The following is a 21,678-nucleotide window of genomic DNA, read 5'->3' as shown; positions in this document are numbered from 1 at the left end:
ATAACAGCTGATATGCAAAGTGGCCACAGTAATTTATAATTGGTCCATCAAAAGGTTTACCCAAAAATTGGCTTTTTTTTCTTTGTCCTTGCACCTTTTCTGAAATGTCCCTGATATATTACTTTTGTGTACATCTGCAGCTGTGTGTGTGAATCTGAAAAAGGGAGCATGGTGCGATACAGAAAAGAAAAGAGAATTTGAGTTAATACTTAATACTTCTGTCAGAAATACCCCCCTCCATGTCCACGGCTAGTTTCTATAGTAACCTCCTCAGCTCACTGCACTGCATTAGCTCATACATGGAGCAGAAAAAAGACACAACTCGGCCTGTTCAGCTGAGAAATACGGCCATTTGTCTTTATGAAGATCAGAGAGAGTAAACCAGTGAGAGTTTGAGAGCAACATATGGCCAAGAGAGGAGAGAGCCGCAGCTTCAAATGACATGAAACAAACATCAGAGCAGAGACGAAAGGAAAGGTGTACGCTGTCAGACAGATGCCTGGCGAACAGAAGACAATCCAGAGGGCACCTTTCAAAAGTTTGCTTGTAAATCACAGACAAATCTGCTCTCCCTGTCTCCTGCTCTGTCTCTGCTTCCACCCATTCCCACTTGTCTGCCTCTTCTTCTCCCCACGCTGACAGGCAGCCTGCGGAGGGACCGAATCTGCCTCTCCTACTCTCTGCCTTTCTCCCTCTCTGACAAAAAAAGCCGTCTCCACAAAATAGTTCTGGGAAAAAAAAAAATACAAGTAGGAGATACCATTACAGTAAATCGCTTCTTTCTCCATTCTACTCTGCCTGAGGCATCCCTTGAATTGTTCACAGTAGCCAATAAGGTTTTGATCCTGCCATTGTTAACAGTAGCCTATGAGGACTCAGTCTATCAGAGATTAGCTCTGGACTGCTCCTGCCATGAAATGAGTTTTCTTTTTTTTTCTTTCTTTCTCGTCATTCTTGCCCCTCAGGAAAGACAGAGATGAATTCTGCTCAATGGGATAACCTCTCTAAGTGAAAAAGAAGGATTTGTTATTTTCATTATGCTATTAACCCTTTCACTTTTGATGATAGAGTTAAAAATAGTCACTACAATGCAGTGGATTCTGCAGATTTAACCTCTAATGCCAGGTGCCAACTAGACCCCAGCTTGTGGCTTCCTGAAACTCGTCGCCGTTTAGCACTAATTCAACCAAAAAAAAAAAAGGTGTTTTCTTTCTTTAATATGAATCATTTTTAGTGTAAAATGATTTTTCAATTTGCAATCAGAGAAAGAAAGAACTCACAGATCTAGAAGCTTTTTGCAGGGAAGAACGGGTGAAAATCCCCCAAACAAGAATTCAAAGACTCGTAGCTAAAAAGTGTTTACAAGCTGTGATACTTGCCAAAGGGGCTGTTACTAAGCAGGGTGCCTGAACTTTTGCTTCTGGCCCTTTTCCTTTTTTGCTATTATGAAACTGCAAAGGACAGAAATAAAAAAATATGCTTGCATGAAATATTAAAGGAATATGTCATCTTTCACTTTATGCTCTTTGGAAATCAGGTCATCTGTTACTCGCTTTGCTGTTCACAGTAGCACGTTTTGACCAAGGATACCCAAACGCACATGCCATTGTATATATGATTTATATATAATGAACCACTGCTCACAGCTGAAGTCCACTCTGAGGAGTCACCTGTGACAAGGGGTTTCAAGCATTCATTGATTTGTTTAAAGGGGTCAAAGACCAGAAAGATGTGGAACCACTGATCCCTCAGATTTGTCTTGTGATGCCTGCACTGCACTAGACAACCGAACTGCCTGTCACAAATGAGTTTTCATGCCAACAGGGTCTTTGTGTAGCCTCACTGGGACCGTCTCCCATGCTCATGACCTTATTCTGAATCACTGTCATTATCATTGATATTTTCAATGGTGGGTTTATAGTGTGAGCAGTCGAAGAAGTGGGATTGTAACTCTGGTTAACATCACGATAGAAATCATGGTAATACAAGACTTGCTCCGTTTCTCTCTCTTTTCTTTTTCTCTTTGTGGCAAATCTGGTACAATGTCCACTGCAAGGAATGTCTGTGAAGTCCCCTCAGGACTCTGGTTTGCATGCAGTCTGTGTAATCATGCACTGTGCACGTGAATTAAATCCTAACTTTATTCCTGCCTATGTACATATATCTCTTTCCTACCTGTATTTCTCAGTTCACCTCTGTCTCTGTCCACTTCCTGTCTCAGGGTTTCCTGGACATTGACCTGACAGACCTGAGGAAAGGAGGGGCGAACATCACCGGTTTCCAGCTCGTCAACAACTCTGAGCCCAGCGTCAGCCGTGTCGTCCAGCAGTGGATGGAGTTTGACAACAAAGACTCCAAAATGCCAAAGAGTGGACTCAAAGTACTGCTGCTTTGCTGTCTGATCTGTCCTGTTTCTCTTCCTCTTCTTTTCCTTCATCTGTCTAAGCATTAATACAGGAGGTCATACAGTTTCTCTGTCATGTTTAAAGTAACATGAACTAAATCATGATTTCTGGTGAAGTTGTGATGACAGATTATCTGTTTCAGGTTATGGATACCAACCAAGAGGGTTGTTATTTCCCATGTCAGTTAGATTGTTTGTGACTGTCAGCAGCATACTGCGAAAAGTTATGAAAGGTTTTGTATTAAATTCGGTGGACAGATACCCCTTGATCCTACCTGAGACTGGTGATTTAAATCTAGGATTTCTACCGTTAAATGATTATTGATTTTTCGCCATAACAATTGTTCAACCAGCTGAGATGGAGACTTATTTCAAATCCAAACATTTCTGTGCTTTAGAGGGCCAAGAAATTATTTGGTTTCTAGACATTATGTCATTGGGTGTAATTTTTTTTTCGTTGCTCTCCTCAGTCAAGACCTTTTCAGTTTTCATTACTGTGTTTGCTTCTGTTTGAATTGTCTGCTCTCTCATTACAGTACACCGGCGCGCTAACATATGACGGGGTGAAAGTCATGTCGACCGCCTTCCAGAATTTAAGGAGACAGAGGATAGACATCTCTCGCAGGGGCAACGCTGGAGAGTGTCTTGCCAACCCACCAGCTCCCTGGGGACAGGGCATAGACATCCAGAGAGCCTTGCAGCAGGTCTGCGTGCAGCATATTTAGCAACACGCTAATGTGTGCGCACGCATGCACGTCCATAGACCCGCACACACACTTGCACAAATTCTTGAGTGGCACATTGGCTAACAGCTCCTGATTTGGGGCTGGCTGAACAGATTAGGTCTCATTCTGTCGTGTAAAGTTCACATTAAGTCGTAGGAGAGCGCTCCAGTATCAAATGTGACATCATGGCTAGTAAACAAAACCTGCAGGCAATAGCACTCAGCCGTGATCATCATGGAATATGACATCAGCAATTGAGTCTAGAAATGTAATATTTGGCAATGGAAAGAGAAATGTTGGACTGACCGTGAGACTTGCGGAGACAAACAGACACTCGGAAATGCGTGTATGTCGAGGAACAAGGACAATTACTGTCTTATATTTAGAATTATGTTTGCATAAATACAGCTAATCAAAACAATCAATGTGTCAAATATCAGAGTCAAATACGTTATTTATTTATGCTGGAATTTACATATATATGCATATGGATATATGGAGGTACAATAAATACACTGTACTCTATTTGTGAGGACATACATGTAATTGCGTGTGTGTGTGTAGTGTGTGTGTGCAGCCTGAGGCTCTGTCTGCAGAGTGGCTGTGCAGAGGCCTGCTCAGAGTCAATCTAGCCATCTGCCTGCGGATAGACTGGAGATTGAAGCCGTGTTCGCTCAATTAACTCCATCGCACAGCCAAGACAAACACACTGTACACATACACGCACACCGTCTGTCATTCACTTCTGTAGGAACCCAGGCACAGTGGACATTCACAAATGAGCACTATACAAACACGTGCAACCTATGCTTAACATGCACCGCATGTAAACCTGACATGCAAGTGCCTGCTGCCATCACAGACGTGAAGAAAATGGACTGTGTGAATAACATGCCTCATAGCAGCCATTATTTATCCATCTGCCGAGCAAGTCGATGGCTGTGAGTTACTAATTCAATATCTGTGACTCCATTACAGGTCCGTATAGATGGATTGACTGGTCACATTCAATTCAATGAGAAGGGCCGCAGAACCAACTACACAGTTAGCGTCATGGAACTGGCGCCCTCTGGACCGAAGAAGGTAAGCCCACAGCCTGAGGCACCAATTTAAGATATTTATTCTTGCTCAAATACCCTGTTGAGAAAGTGTGCTTGCCAGCTTATTATTGGAATATTCCTGTGAAAGGTCTGCGCCTGTGAGTTACATTGAAGAATGCGCTAAACAAACAATTTGGGAGTAAAAAAAGTTCTTCGTCGTGTTTGTGTGAAATCCTGAATATCTCTGGTTGTCTCAACTTAACATGTGAAATGAACAGCAATGTGATATTTTTATGATATACTGTGTCGGTATACAAGTCTGAATGAAGGAAACTGTCTGACACAGAAACAAATAGAAAAACTGGTGCTGGTAGACGAGACACTGAAGAGAAATCTTATAGTAAGAAGAATTTAGTACCATATTGTGTTGTTTGCACTCCTGATTAAAGAAAAACATCCTATCACATGTTAAACTCAACGCAAATAGTGGTTAAAATTACTCTATTCTGAATTATATGTACAGTACAGTCTTGCTTCAGGTAACATTCATCACGTCCGATGATATTTTCTACAGTCACTCCCAAACATGTCTCATATATATATATATATATATATATATACACACATATATATATATACACACACATATATATATACACATATATATACATATACATACATATGGGCGGTTGTGGCTCAGGTGGTAGAGCGCTCGTATGAATGTGTGTGCAAATGGGTGAATGCAGACTTGTGTTGTAAAAGCACTTTGAGTGATCACCAGACTAGAAAAGTTCTGTAAACACAGTCCATTTACCATTCACATATCCTCCACGTCTTAGGTTGGCTATTGGAATGAAGATGAAAAGTACGTCACGACCGCCAGCTTCATGAGAGGCAGCAACGAGACTTACGGCCTGCAGAACAGAACTTACATCGTCACCACTATCTTGGTAAGCCAGTGTAAAATAGAGAGGTTGAGGGATTTGTGGTCCTGGTGAGATGGGAGAGACAGAGAAAGGTTGGGTAACATTTTTCATTTTCTTTTATGATAGAGTTGCTAAAAGTTCAGGCCCCAGAAAAAAAAATTCAGCAGACATCTGTGATTCTATCTCCCTCCCGTCCCTCACTTCCCAACTCTATTCTGCTAACTTCTGTCTGTCTGACTAGTGCCTGCCCAGAATCAGAATCACTGTGTTAGTGCAATACAAGTGCAGAATTTTGTCTTGAGGACACTGAATGGCAGCCTTCCAATGTACATATTCATCATATGTAGAAAAGGTAGCTCAAGGACGGCACAACCCCATGTGCAATGTGACATTAACAAAAGTCTTGAAGTGTTACATGGAACCAAATAGCACTGGAGACCACTAATTTCTGTGAAGTGTCAGTGTGTCCTTCCTTTCTCTGTCCTCCCATACTCTTTATTTGGCTCAGATGTCAAGGTCCTGGTATTCAACGCGACTTGGCCAGGTTGTTATTGAGTGTCCTGTCCTACATAACAGACACAGAGCTGCCGGACTCTGTGAAGATTGAAGAATATGGCAGCAAAGATTCAGTCTGTTCAGCTCACACGGCAGCTAGGTTATCATGACATTTTCTCAAAAGAAAGGACCATGGCTGGTAATACCTGCCTGACATACAGCAGAGGGTAATAAAGATGGTAGTTTATCTTTGCAGGTACAGGATGTTCTCACCGTCTGAATCTTGTTGAAAATTTAATATCAGAGCATACTGGGATGTCTGTAGATGCCTGGAGCCCAACACTGGTTCCTTTTGTACTCATGGTATATTTTTTCAAGTGGGAATGTATTTTACCTCAGGGAATTACTGCCACGTTGTAATTTTGTTGGACTTGTCGCTGATATAGCTATCCAATATATAGATGAAATGTGTTTAAAAAAAAAAAGATAAACTAGCTGAGGTCTCAGGTCTAGCAGGGCAGTGTGTGCTGTTGAGCTCCACTTTGAGGGGTAATGGGGTAAAAGATCTCAACCATGTATTAAGAGAAACTTACCATTCACCAGATAAAGGCTTGGGTCGAGGGGATGGAGCTGAGAGACAGTGCAGAATAGTAAAAAAAAAAAAAAGCATTGGCACTCTAAAATCTGTGCGATCTTTTTAAGCTTTCAGTCAGGGACCTTGAAGCATCAGCAAGAAACAGCTAAACAATATATATGATATGATATGATATGACCAATGTGAATCATCAGGTAACACTGCCTTCATGCCATGCAGACCGTAAATACAAACACCCGAGTGTGAAAAGCCATTCACATTAGCCTTCGTCTTAGTTGTAATTAAGATATGGGGAATTTCTGATGGCGACTGCATTATCCACCTGGGTGAAAGAATTGCTTAAGTGTAAACAAATTGGTGCTAAAATGAAGCAATAGTGAGTGGTTCAATCTAGAAAAACCCCACCATTAGAGCTCATACAATCGATTCAGCTAATTATAAAGGGGCTATGCAGTTTACGCGGCTGTTTATACCTGATTTAACTCAATAACGGAGGGTTAAAAAAAATGTCCTCCAATAAAACTGACTAACTTAGGCTCCTTCTGCCTTTATCCTGTGTGTTTACAGGGCTAACAGTGTGAGTAACCTGGTTTGATTAATGCATTAATGCATGCAAATAATTAGGTAAATGTAGTGGATAAATGGTTGAAATAGCTAAAAAGTAAGGGATGAATGGCAGCTGCTGTCAGTCAAAGTGGTACATTTGCAAACTAATCTTAACACTGGCAGTTCGATTGTGTGAAAAAAAAATTGTTTGTAACAATATCTGCTTTCATATAATAAGAACACACAGGATATAGCTATTTATGCAATAATCAAAAAACATCGAGTTTAAAATGAATCAACATGAATTCAAATGAACACATTGTACAGAACGACAGGTGGTGCTGATAAAGGGCTACTTCACAGGACGTGCAGGCACATTAGACAAAAAAGGTTGGGAGCTATGAGTACACTATAGAAAACTTAATGTGTAGTCTATTGGCATCTAATTAAATTTGAAAAAAAAAAAAAGTGAAAATCCTCATTTAAACCCGAAGGTTGGAGCCTCCCAAGAGTGTGGACCTAAAATAACTCTCTCTGACATAATCTCCTATCAGTGTCCCCTTTTCTTGGAAGATAAATTGGTTCTCTGTCTTGGAACCTAAGAGAAGAGATAAGGTGTGAACAGTTATTGGGCTCTGGGCTAGAAGTAGAGTTTTTACACCTTATAACTTCTGTGCTCACTGATTCGTTGCTCGAGGGAGCGTGTTGTTTTGCCAACACAAAGGTATCACTTGGTGCTCTCCTACAATCCCTGCTGTCCCAACCTGTGCATGCAGACCAGGCCTGGGTTAACAGGAGATCCGGAGGAGTGAGGCAGAACATGTTTAATGAAGCGCTCGGGCTCGCTGTCTTCACCATTATGGCTTTACACTAAAACCAGGCCATGACTGGAATTTTAAGATTTAGTTTTACCATGCTAGCTGCTGTGTGCAACTATTAAAATAAGTACAGATATTTTAAGAGGCTTTCAGCAAGAAACGTAGAGCTTGTTATGTAATTGTCAAAATTTCCGTGAGGTCCGTTAAATTGGTCTTACTGGAATGAAATAAATGGTAAAACTACTCAAACATACTAATTCGCATACATTGTTTTATTTTGCATGTTTATGTGTGTGTTTGCATTCGTGCACATGTGTTTGAAATGTGTCGCTGCCCGTGTGTTTGTGTGTGTCTGTATTATATTTAACATGGCTGAGTGACAGCGGATCTCAGCGGAACTGTTCGAGGTCAATGAGACCGGAGTCCTGGAGGACGTTCTGTATGCCATGCCATGTCTCTGTGTGCACGCCTCTGCCTGTGTTCAAGTGTGTCTGTGTGTGAGGGCGCACGTGCATACTCGCACGTGTGTGTGTGTATCCGTCTTTGACTGTGACTGCAAGTGCAACCCTGCCAAAGCGCAGCACACCAGACCTCTCTCTGCTGTTTCCCTGGGGTGCCGTCTCTCTACCAGTGGGCCTCGGGGTTCCATGTGTAACAATGATTACCTTCACCTCAACCATAAAGAGCAGGAGAACCCAGATAACTGTAACACACAGAGGAAACCCCCAACCCCCCCATCTGTAGACCCTGTTGAAATATGATGGCAGGATTTGCTCAGCTCAGCACAGCCTTAGCTAAAAGCAGGCACACATAACAACTTGTGGGAATTGAGGCCCTCCAAGTGCTGGTGGACAATTCAGACTGAGTGGACTGGAATTCTGTATGAAAACATTTTTCTCAAAGTGTAGCGGGAGCACAGGTGTCATGTCAGTTGTAATTTCTCAGGACACCCAATCAATGTGCGATGTACAAATGTCTGTATGATATAACAAGAAGAACAGCCTGGCCCTGGAGCAGAGGTCAGCAATGTCTGCTTCCTCATCCGAACATAGACACACACACACACACACACACACACACACACACACACACGGATACCTCTTCATCTCAAATTCGATGTCTTCTCAGCTCTAATAATGTTATCAGTGCTCCTTTCAGTATGACAATGCTGTCATAATGATCATACTTAGGAACCTTTTGTGTTTGAATTACACAGCACACCTTCATGGAACAAAGGCAAAATAATACCTTGTAATTTCACGTAATTATCTTTTCTTCAAAACCTTTCATGGCAACAATTGTATTTTTCCTTTGTTTTGTTTTTTTTGTTCCCGAGGCCTCAGCTATGAACTCGAGGTTAAAATATATGTGATGAATTGCATGGAATCATAAAAGGCATCCATAACACCCCTTCCCAAACTTAAATAGTACTATAAAACTTAACTACATGCTAAAGCTTTATTATCTGCCATAATGCTGTCTTTGACTTAATGAGCTTAACAAACTGTCCTGCTCTAAATATAATGCTACTTACATTCACAACAGCTTTCATCAAGAAATGATGCATATCAGTGATACATTTTGCTTGCGAAGCAGTAAAATCTGTAATTACTTAATAAACTGAAATAAACTTATTTCTGACACCTGATGTAACTGAAATAAGACTGATGATTGCAGAAGAAAATCTGTTTTTACTCATGGTTGCCCTACACCTAACAGGAGTCTCCATATGTGATGCTGAAGAAGAACCACGAGCAGCTTGTGGGAAATGATAAATATGAGGGCTACATCGTCGAGCTGGCTGCAGAGATAGCCAAACACGTGGGCTACCAGTACAAACTCAAGATTGTTTCAGACGGCAAATATGGAGCCAGAGACCCTGAAACCAAGATGTGGAACGGCATGGTGGGAGAGCTGGTGTACGGGGTGAGTGGGCAAAGTCATGATTATTCCCTGTTTAAAGTTGGATATATATATAAACAGACATTAACTACTTAAAGTCGAATTCAAATGCTGTTAATACTGCTGTCTTAGTGTGCTGATGGGCACTTTTCTCCATTAATAAACTTGCTGTAGATCATAAATGATAGATTAACAACCCTGTGCACGTCTGTTTACATGCCTGCCTGCCTCTGCGCCCCTCAGAAAGCGGATGTGGCCGTGGCTCCTCTGACCATCACCCTGGTCCGTGAAGAAGTGATCGACTTCTCTAAGCCCTTCATGTCTCTCGGTATCTCCATTATGATCAAGAAACCCACCAAATCCAAACCAGGCGTGTTTTCATTCCTGGACCCGCTGGCTTACGAGATCTGGATGTGCATCGTGTTTGCCTACATTGGCGTCAGCGTCGTCCTGTTCCTCGTCAGTCGATTCAGCCCATACGAGTGGCACGCTGAGGACTACGAGGAGGGAGGTGAGCCACAGACTCCGACTCAAGCGTCCGCCTCCAATGGGGTGCAGCAGGGCCAGACGCCGGCGCAGCAGAACCCCAACCAGCAGAGTCCTGAGCAGACCAATGAGTTTGGCATCTTCAACTCCCTTTGGTTCTCACTGGGCGCCTTCATGCAGCAGGGCTGTGACATCTCACCACGGTAAGAGATTTGAAGCGTGGCATCCACAGTGCTTTGAGTCTATGCTTTTTGTTTGTTGGTACACAAAGAGCCACTAAGCGCCACCTACGTACAATATATTTCTGTCTGCCACACCAACGCCTCAACATGCTGTGTTGCTTTCTTGTTTAACTCAGTTGGGCTTTTGTTTATTGAGATTTTGTTCTTTGCCAGTCACTTGTCATACAGAGCAACGATAAAAGTTTGATGAAGAGCAGCAGGGGGAGTTTATGATGTGGTCATGTTGCAGAGTGTTGCATTCTCATTCTCCCGTCTCCAGATACTTGCTGTGGTGGTATAAACATGCACCAAACTCGAAGGACTATAAAAAAGTGTTGTTAGTAGTTTCCTCCAATGTTTTTAAAATTTCAAATCTGTCCCATAAGTCTGTCGATCAGTGTCCATGTCGATCAATCTGTGGGTAAAGATAAATACAGGACCCTAGGCAGACTGTTAAGAGGGATCCTGGTGTGAGTATGGAGTGGTACATGTTGTCTCCCCTCGAGTGCTCTCATGAGCTGTGGCATGAAACCATTCTCAAAAGGTCACCAATTAAAAATCTCATTAAGTGTCTGAAATTAGAGACACCGAGGTCGACTTTCTGAGCTTTCCAGAGGGACTAGCAGGAGGAGATGAGAAGATAATGTCAGTATTACCACTGTAAGAGCTGAACCAGCAGATACAGGTTAGGTCATGGACAGACATAGAGCTTTCTTGTTTCCTTAAACATTAAGCTACCTATCCATTATGTATGGGTGCAGTGTGGTGGTGCATGTATGCATAATGAATCCATACTGCAGTCACCATACTGTGAGGATGCAGAGACTGATGCTGTCACTTCAGGGAATATTTGTGAGCAGGTTTGGATGAGAAACTGAAAAGTTGCTTGTGTCACCATTCCCTCGTAAATACAGACATGCACCCAAACATACCATTTAAAGAACTTGCTGGAAGTTAGATGAGAAGATTGATACCACTGTCAGGACTGTGTGGTAAATATTAAAAACACAGACAGAAAACACTCACTAGCACTTCTAAAGCTCACTAATAAACCCATTACATCCTATCTAAATCAAAGCATGAAAACAGCAAGTTGTGGTTTTTTTTTTCCATTTTTTACAGATTAAAAGATGCAGCTAAACAGTATCTAGGGATAATGTCGCAGAGATGATTCACTAAAAATACAAAAAAGGAAGAAAGAAAGAAAAGCAAGACAGCCTTTCTCACTTATCTCGGTTTTGATTCACCAAGGTTTTGAGATATCATCCACCCCAGCACAATGGAAATACATTTTGTGTCTGGTGCTCACATGATTAAAGGTGATAATTAAAAATCTGTTTCCAGAAACAATATCTGGGTATTCTGGATAATCAAATAGACTCTAAAGTGTTTTTCACGAGGATCATAACTATTACTTCATATCCGGAGTATTTGGGACATTGTGTTATGTGACTGTTGAATTTTTTAATGGAACTTTTCAGTGCTGAGAGCACCACAAATCAAGTGTCACTTAGCTCCGTTGTACAGCGGAATATCTCAGACATGGATCCCTCAAAGCCTTAGATACCACGAGAGGTAGGTTAGAAAACATTTTTCCCAGTAATTTGGGCGAACAAACCCCAGCGTCCTCCACAGTAAGCCGATCAGAGACCAACAATAGGAGACATGTTGTGCTGCAGAGCTCCCAGGTCTGAATGTGATTATTTGTTTCGAGAGGTGTTACTGAGAAATAGCGGCAGTGCTCAGTCAGCCTTCCCTGATTGAGTTGCTGAAGGTTAAAGAAATTATTGTGATGCGCGACATTCCATTTTTATCTTGGGTTCCATCTTGTGACATTTACAAAATGTATTTTCATTTTGCTGTTACCTCGTACAAATATCAGAAGGGAGAAAATCTCTGCACCTACAAGCCTGCGTGCTCCACGTAGACGCTCGGCAGTACATGATGTAGGTACTGGATCCTTACTCCCACGGGCCTTCACCTGACATTTACCATTTTCTGCCTGGAGACTCCGCTGTGCTTCATGCAGGATGAAGCCCATTGTCCCGAGTGGTCTTCTTTTACAGCCAGCAAATACATCTGCAATAACTATTGATTTCCTTTTTACGCCTTACAGAGACCGAGAGAATGTCACCATGAATCCGCATATTGTTCATTCCCTGTGGTGAATCTTTGTGTGCCTGTGTGTATGGATTTATGTGTATGTCTCTGCATGAGGGCTTGACCACACATGGGTTCAAGCGTATTTGCACAGTATTTGCATTTGTTTTGCCTGGGGTAAAGCAGCCTCTGCTGATGTAAGACCTTTCAGTGACAGATTAAGAGGACAAAACAGATTGTCCCTGTACTTGCAGAGGTTCTGTTCATATCACCTTTGAGTACAAAGCAGTCAGTTGTAAGATGTATTTTATTTCATCATCAGTTGTAAAAACTGTAACAATTCTACTGGCCTGAAGTTCCATTTATCTACAGATAAAACGTACGTAAAATGTGACATAGTAGCAATAAAATAGGGTTTTATTCGCCTGGTAACAAGAACAATTTTCTCCTCAGGCATTTTGGGATACGTAACCCACATTGAAGTGCACACAGACATGTGTTGGTGCTTTAGTATGTTCTCATTTAAATTGGTTTCAGGTAGAACAGCTGATTTCCTTAGTGTCATCGCTGAGGGTGGCAGCTTTAAGGGCTCATATCCTCCAAGGGCCTGAGTTAAATATCTTGCAATGTCCCTCCAAGGTGACTCTCGATGTCTCCTTTTGTGTCACTGGTGAAATGCTGTTTGGGGTCAGTATGGCAGCCTTCAAAATCCACCATAAGTCGGTCGGCGTGTGCAGCAGTCCACGGGGCAGCGATCAGCATGGTTGATTCTGCTTGGTGTCTTGAAAACCAACACAGTGAATGTTTCACCCCACTGAATGCTGCCCTGAAGGAAACATCTTCCCCTTGAAAATTTGGGTGACCTAGTTGCTGTAGTTAGCACAGCATGTATTAACACACGGAGGTGCATGTTGATGTATCTCCTAAAGCGTTTCGAGTTCCTCTGCTGGATTTAAAAGATGTAACAATGCTGCTTGTGTTTTGTCAGATGCAGGCAATAATCCTCGTAACCTCACATATTCTGTTGTTGGGCTTTCTTATGAAGCAGCGTATCATTTCATTTTGACTACTTGGATTTAAACAAATGGTTTTTTTTTTTTGTTTTTTATCCAGAAAGGCTTTTGTGAGAACATTCTTGTTCTTGAATGCATGTGAGCGTGGGCTCATTTCGTCAGGTTTTTTTGGCCTAAGCTCATTTACAGCTTGTATTTATCCTCATTCTCTTAACCAATTTCCAAGTGTGTAATTACACCTTTTTAGAATTTAGTGTCATGCTATCATTTAGTTGTAATATCACAACAGTTTTCAGAAAATGAATATTAAGCACCATCAGGGAAGTATAATCAAATCAACATAAGTTGTCTCAGGTGAGTGTTTATAAAGTAGGATACTATGTAAAACTGAAATACATGAAAGTACACCATAACACATGGTGGCCGACAAAGGCAAACGCACTGCAAAAGCCCAAAACATTTTCACAGGGAGAAATGTGCTGCAGTTTCAGAAACAATGCCAATTCCTAAAAGTGAAAATCCAAAATGAACACGACATTAAAAGCAAAGAGTTTGTGTGTTTTCCACATCGCATCATTTCTGTATTTGCAGTGTGGTTGCTTTTAATGTGTTGGTTTTAGCTTTCTGCAGTATGTTGTATGGTTTTTTTTTTTGGTTTTTTTTTTTTTCATTTGCAGCACGTTTCAGTTGTTGTATTTGTTTCTGGGCTCTTGCAGTACGTTTGTCCTTGTCGGCCATCGTATGAACAGCCTTCAAATAAATATTCTTGAGTGAAAGGTCCAACATTTCCCTCTGAAATGTAACATACTGAATACAAGTACTTCAGAAGTGTATGTAAGTTTAGCATTTGGTTAAATATTATTGGTGCAATCAAATCAAAGGTTGGTTTCTGTGTTTTTCAAATAAAACGTCTCCATAAAAAAGAGCAGATGTCTAAAAATTATGAATTAAAAAAGTCTGTATTGGAACAAAATTAAACCCAAATAAAACGTATTATTATTATTATTATTAAAATGAGAAGCATTTCTGAAACTATTTCACAAATTCTTGATTCATTTATACATTTTACACACATCAGGCACGTGATTGTTTCATATATTCTTAGTTTTTCATTCACATTTTTCAAGCAGCTGCTTCTAAACCAATCATTGCTGTGCCTTCATAGCTAACAGGTGAGAACAGAATGTTCTGGAGGTGCGTTCAGTGCAGTGGTAGGCAGCTCAAAGCGCTCTTTATGCTTCTTCATTTAATCAGACACAAAAAGCCAAGGAGCAGCGCTGACGATCCGCTCTGTCCTGGATTAATCAGTAGGCGTGTTTAATTTCCCTGTCTGCCTGTATGCGTTATAGACTGATTCTATTAAAAGCAAGCACTTATTGCCATTTTCTGTCTTCTGCCTAACAGTATCTCTGCGTCAAGGGTGACAGGCAGCTCTGTGTGTGCGTGGGTGTGCGCGGGTGCATGTGTTCATATAGTGTGTGTATGCATGTATAGTCGGCATGTATTCATATGTTGATGTGATGCATTAATGTGTACAGTCAGTGTGTGTGTGTGTGTGTGTGTCTGTACGTGCATGCATGTGTGTGTATTAGCCACCCTGCTCCCCCTGCTATTTATTCTCTGTGAAACCTTGTTTACTGTGCTCTTTCTAAATGTCAGCACTGTCAGTCAGGCCCTCCCATAAGCCCCCAATTCGTGCTGTTGGGCCCTCCCTGTGTTTATCTCTGCAGACAGGTGGACTCTCAGAGTCATCCTCCCCCATCCCCAGACTTCTCCGTCCATCCATCCATCCATCCATCCATCCATCCATCCATCCATCCATTGACTTCCTCTCAATTCTCCTCCTTTCAGTCTTTCTCTTTTCTCATCTGCTCTGTTCTCCGTCCTTCTCTCTGCATCTTCTGGTGGTTTTGTTTGATAAAGAATTTATCCTGTGTGGCATGTCCCCTCTCATCTCATGGCTTCTCATGCTTCCTGTTTCACCTGGCACACCTATCTGTACCAAACAGCTGCACACACAAAAACACACTCTGCGGGAGTGTGATTTTATCCTTTTTCACAGTGATAACAATATGTGCTTTTGCTTCGGTATGTTGTACAGTAGTGGCTGCATGCAGCTTCTGGGATCAAAATCAAAAATGCTGATCACATCCAGACAGATTTTAAGGCATGTTCTGAAGCCTTGAGCTTGGATTTGAAGAGCTTGTGCAATATTTAAAGATGTTTTTGTCCCAATTAACGAGGGACTTGTGGTGCAAGGAACCTACTGTATTTGTAGAGATTATTACTTTTCTGCAGCTACCTTTTCAATGCAATTTTGCAAGGCTTTGGGGTGCTCAAAAGTCATAAAAATTGGAACACACTTCATAGCTGGCAAAAAAGTTGAGCAGTGATTGGGCCGTGATTGGGCTCCAACGTGGCCAGCAGGCTCCACAGCTCCGCAAACGCACCGAGGCTTGTGCTTTGATGTTCATGAGATTTGGTGGGATCATTGCTGTCATCATTTAGAACCTATTCACTTTCTTTTAAAAGAGTTTTCCCAACAGGAAGTCAGCCATTTTGGATTTCCTGCATTCCCAGCTAGCACTAAAGGTTCCAATAATATTCCGGGAACATTTCTTACAGGGGTAATTTTAACAACGTTCCCCTGAGATTCCCTTCTCGTAGCCTTTTTTTGCTCTTTGCTCTCTTTTTGCTTTTGTTATTTCAGTTGTTAGGAAAGTTAGAGCACACATTGGAACTTGTTAATATTGCAACAACATACAGCGACTGGGTTCATGCATGTTTAGCGAGCTCTGTAGCCCCCCCCCCCATGTGTGGCAGGCTTTAGTCAGGCACAGAAGTGGCTCTGCTATTCACCAAGTTTGGTACAGAAATTGCCCTTATCATTTCAGACATACTGTATTTCACATTGGCTTTCATTAACTCCTCCCTATCGGATGTCAGCAATTTTGAATTTTGTGCATTTCCTGTATTTTATGCAACTTTCTTGTAACTCCTTCTAGAGGATTCAACAGATTATCTTCAAGTTGGGTTGGTTTAACATTAAGACATATGTGATGCTACATGTTGAAGCTTGAATTTTCATGGATCTCTATTGCCCTGGCGGATAATTTGCATGTTTCGCTGTGAAACAGGAAGCCCTTTTTGATGGGCAAAGGCTGCTCTAAAACTCCTGAAATTTAACAAACACATCAGGAGTGCTGAATTTTTTTTTTTTATCTGATGTTGGTCTCGGGCTTGGATGTGGCAATATGGCTCAAAAACACCCCCTGCAAACTTTTAACATAGTAGCCCTCATGGCACATTTCACCTGGATGTGCAAATATTGTGAGGCACATGCCCAAACCTACAAAAACATCTGTTGGTGCCATACTCTACTCCCAACAAAATCTACTGAGTTTTCATGCAATCTCCATAGTGACGGTGTAAATTTGCATGCTTTCCCCATAAAACAGCAAGTTGTTGCAACTTGGGTGTACATTGTCCAATATGCAGCAAACTTGACATTAATAGACGTTGTCTGGTTTACACTTCATATACAGCAACATCTGTTGATTTTCGAATGGGGTGACCAATGCAAATGTATGATGTAATGGCAAAGAGAAAGTGGGAAGTAATCATTGATTTACTTGAATTTTACATTGTGTGGTCTTCACTTTAGACATGACACCATTATGTATAGTTAGCAAAACTAATGGGACCATCGCGAGTGCAGGCACCAGTGGAATACTTTTACTGTGAGGCAGCTGCAGGGCGAAAAGCACTGAAATCCAGGTTTTAATGTTTGCAACACATTGCAAGTGAGGAATTCAGCTTCCTTGCCAGTGGTCAACCAATACTGTTTTTTTCAATGGTCAATGCCATTATGTTATTTGAATAATTAGAGGGCAGGATGTGATATATAATACCGATGTCGTGCTGTTGTTTTTTTTGCATCTAATAAAATAAAACAAATTAATGTTGCTTGCTCTGCTGCTTTAGATCTGCACTCTGCAGAAAAAACAAATGGAAGACAAATGAAATAAAGTTTTAGAGCACTTAACAACAGCATTTATCTTACAGCATCTAACATACATAAATAAAAAAAAAAAAAAACTTAACAGTAATGTATCATTCACTTGAACACAGAAAAATATTTGAAAATAAAAAATGTGCATTGTCTCTGACTTTCGAGCTCAGGCATCGGCCGATACAGATTGTTTCGAAATGCCGGATATCGGCCCAGTTAATTGGCCGACCCGCAAAGGGGAGCAAATCAGAAAACCGGCTCCTGTCTGACAGCTGAAGGTAGAAAGCATGAAAGTACAGGAAAAGCAGCAGCATCAACATTGAGCAGCACCTGTATCAATCGTGACCTTGTGGATTTGAACTTGTCTCTCAATTTCGATATTGCCTGAGTAAAGAGGTGTGGGTTCGTGATGTTCCTCCAGTGAAAGTCTTGAGATTTTTATGTCTGTGTCTGATGTCTGTATGTAGGCGTGCTTTGGTGTGTATGTGTGTGTGTGTCCGATGGCCCCATGGAGTTGTCTCCTCTCCGCAGCGCTTGTGTTGCTCCTGTTACATGATTGTAGCCTGAAATAAATCAGTTCTGCCACTCACACTCTGCCTGCCACAACAGCAATTTCTCAGCCTGGCGGTCAGAATCATTCAATAATGGATGGAGTGTGTGGTGTATTATGGTAACCCGGGGAGGGTCAGTATTTCTCAAACTGAGTTTTTTGTCATAAAGTGATGCTTGTTTTCCTCTCTGAAACTCTAAACAGGAAAGGGCAAAATGCAGGCCTGTCACGCTTTGGATTTTTCCACATTTCGAAGCGGTTTGTCGGAACCCTGTATGTTCTCCAAATGTTTGCGTGTCTGGCGAACTAGCTTAACTTAAGCATTAACTTAAAAGGTTTTAGTTTGGGGTTAAAGATTATGTTAAAAATAATAAATAAGGCCCTTTTCATATAATTAGCCCATCCGCCATGCAGTATTTCTCAAATGTGTTCTATCAGAATGTTAGTTGCTCTGTCAACCTCTTTATTGGATTTAGGGAAGTTTAGACTCCAGTAACTCCAGCCAATGTTACTATAGCATTGCTAGACACATCATAATTATTAAACGGTCAATTAACAGACAAAGATACAGTATGAAATTGTTTAATAGAACTTAAAGGACCATATCAGTGTGTTGCAATAGTACTGGTGACAATTATATTTTTCTAAATTTCATTTTTATACTGATATTTCACCATCTTTTGTCAAAGTTACAATATTGGCTTGTAGTAATACTGTTCTGAACATTCTGTTTCAAAAACTGAGATATTTTAGATGTCTGAGTGTCCTTGAACACCATGTAGAGCTTACAAAACGGTCCCTGTTTGCAGCTGCATTAGCCCTGGGTGATAATGGAACTTTGAGAAATACAGAAAGACAACAAAATGTTCGCTGTTGGAGAGTATCTACCTCAGCCAAGTTTTCACTTCTCTTCAACTTGATATTCATGGTGTACTCAGTGGGAATAGACACCAGTGGCAGTCTGAAGAGTATCAAATTTGAAACTTGTTACAGTCAAACGTACACAATATGTAGCTAAGATATGCAAAATCATGCACGTCTGGTCAGACTTAAATTGGCACTGCCATAGCTGGTACTATTTTGATTAATTTTATTTCTTCAGGTTTCTCTTGTTGGTGTCGGATGTGTGTTTGTGTTTATTTTAAGACGCTCACCTTATTGCGCGGGAGATGTTTTTCTTCCTTTTACCCACATTTTACACAGCACACTGTTCTTTACATATCTCTGGAAAATGCTCCCATACCTGCGTCTGTAGTGCAGCCAAGCCCTGCATTACAAACCTAATGAAATCAAAGTGGGATGCTGTATGGTATGTTGTATGATTTAATGTAAGTGGTTGTTCTGTTGCTAATCAAGCCCTTAGGGACGAGCCAAGTGTTTTTGTGATCAAGGGAGTTATTGATCTTGCAAAGGGATCAATTACGTATCTCTTTGCGTTATTGTTGTCGTTATTATCATTAACAACAAGAAATTAAATTGTGTTACACACCACTGAGTTACATAATTGTGGTGTTAGTGAGTTACTGTCAAAGCAGTTGGGGAAGACTTGGTAGGAAAGAATAATTTATTCATAAAGAGACGGTTCAGTTTAGTTCACAGCAGTGCTTATGTTTTATTTATCTGGAAATTGCATGGAAGCAACTTTTGATCATACATGCACGCTCGCTCGCAGAAGCTAATGTGACACACACACCCCTGGAGGATCTCACTGGGGTATCACACTTTGTACACAGGCAAAGACACCATCCCCTCAGAGGCGTATGCTCTGTCAAATCTGCATATAAAACACAGTCACACAGAGGCACACATATGTCTCCAGCAGCAGAGAGGAGTTTTGCTGTAATCAAGCTGTGACAGTATGTGAATGTCTTTCCAGTAACTATGAATTATACACCAGGCTGGAAGCCACATGGGAAATCTACCTGGACCAAAGTAAACATTGCCAATAGTTTGACTGGAACAATGTGCGGCATGAAAAATTGAATTGATGCTTAGAGGCTTATCAGTCAGGCCCGCCTGTGCTAGCCAGGATGCTAAAAGAAGCCTTAATGAGAGCTTTAACTCTGTAATGGCAATTCTATCCTACTATAGGGGTGGTTGCCCTTATAGAGCGAAAGATGGAGAGGAGGAGGAGGAGTGAGATGACTAAAGTCTCTCTCAGCTCAGCTGTACTGTTTGGAGTGCAGTGTGCTACCATGGCAACCGTAAAGAGACACAGATTTTTCTATCAGAGAAATGCAGCTTCACATCACAAGTGTCTGTGGTCTGTGAAACTGCATGTGAGTGCACATGCATGTCATCTCCTTGTATTATCATACAGCCAGGATTAACGCACTTTAAGTGGGTTTGTATGTGTGCCGATGGTATCGATTTTTAGACAACAGCTGTGATGTATCTGTGATTGGATTGCTGTTTTGGAGCTGGAGTGACTAAGAGGCTGTGCGTACGTGTGTGGGCGCGTAGCGAGCGCTCTCACAGCTCGCCAGCACTGACTTATCTTAGGTTACATGAGGCAAAGACAGCACCCGTGATACCATTCACTCAAACTTGTGTACAGCCGCTCCCGGAACAACAGGGTGCTAAATTTTTGTGTTTTCATGCAGCATCACTCAAACGAGCCATATGTCGCACAGCAGCCGCTTAATGAAGCAAACATGCATTAAACAATTTCACAGCATTTTGAATCATAATGCTTTTTGTCAAATTTTCCATAGCGTACTTGAATGAGTGTAATAACCCGCTTTTGTGTGGTTGCTGCAGGCTGGTAACAACATTATCATAATGTTCTCTTTTCAATTCAATGGCATGTTAATACTGACCTTTAGTGGGAAAGAGAGGGGGAGAGAGAGATGCTTTAATAAATCATTATTTCTTGCTCCCTGCATTAAGCTTGCATGTTATTTTGGCCTTGAAGATGAAAGCGCTCTGGAAATATACAATCTAACAATTGTGAGCCTATCAAAACAAAAGCACAAGCAAACAGAATCAGATGTAAACCCACCACTTTGCAACAATATTGGCCATAACAGATTCTCATCCCCCAGAGCCTCATTTAGTAATATCGAGTCAGAGAGAGACAAAATGAAGTGGTGGAAAGCTACAAACACACTCTAAGCATCAGATAAGTGCAGTGTCAAAAAGTGTTGTTTTCAGTGGCCAGGTGTGCACTAAAAGCTTTGTGTGTTGCATATCAAACCAATTTGGCGCGTGTGCTCCGAGCTTAGTTCAGTTTGTCGAAGCCACAGCGGAGGACCAAAAGTGCCCTTTTGCGTGTGGTTTAAGGAACCACACTGACCTATATGGCGGCTGAATTACATAAAAAGGTAATCACGTTTATGAATACTTTATCCTGGTTAATTATCCTGACATGGCCACATTGTTATGCATGTTTGAAACAGCCTTGTTTTTCGCTGAGGAGGCTGTGGGGAATCGAGAGCTTAATAAAACTTTTATCAACTCGTAACATTTAGCTAAGGCATAGCTGAGGAAACAGTAATTAACAGAAGCCCGGTGATATAAGCTGTTAAACCGGTGGAACACAGCTGAGATGTATGGGCAAAATACGAGTACGGTAATTAAGGTTTTGTTGATACACATGAGAAGAGAATAAATAATGAAAGATTTCTGCTGTAATTTCATCCAAACATGCTGAAGCAGCAGTAACACATTAAATTAGATCATTCAAAGGGTCCGCCTCAATCATCGCAGCCCGTTTTCTGTCCTTTGGATACTCTTATAATAAGTACAGACACTGTTTACACACACAGCCACTATAGAGCTGTGTATGGTGTGTCCTACCAGACATAATGAATGGAGCAGTAGCCTTTGACTCGGTTGTTATTATA

General features: G+C 41.3%; 1 protein-coding gene across 1 annotated transcript in view; it reads left to right on the top strand.

The window, feature by feature from the left end:
* The window catches only part of gria1a (glutamate receptor, ionotropic, AMPA 1a), a 66,932-nt gene that overhangs the window by 24,934 nt on the left and 20,320 nt on the right, over positions 1 to 21,678 (top strand). The window contains 6 exon segments of the mRNA XM_076739543.1: positions 2,222 to 2,380; positions 2,941 to 3,108; positions 4,108 to 4,212; positions 5,009 to 5,119; positions 9,269 to 9,475; positions 9,695 to 10,140. Coding sequence (XP_076595658.1) covers positions 2,222 to 2,380; positions 2,941 to 3,108; positions 4,108 to 4,212; positions 5,009 to 5,119; positions 9,269 to 9,475; positions 9,695 to 10,140 — 1,196 coding nt within the window.

The sequence above is a fragment of the Chaetodon auriga genome, chromosome 9 (assembly GCF_051107435.1).
Source record: "Chaetodon auriga isolate fChaAug3 chromosome 9, fChaAug3.hap1, whole genome shotgun sequence".
NCBI lineage: Eukaryota > Metazoa > Chordata > Actinopteri > Chaetodontiformes > Chaetodontidae > Chaetodon > Chaetodon auriga.
This window is presented reverse-complemented; position numbering and strand designations above follow the sequence as displayed.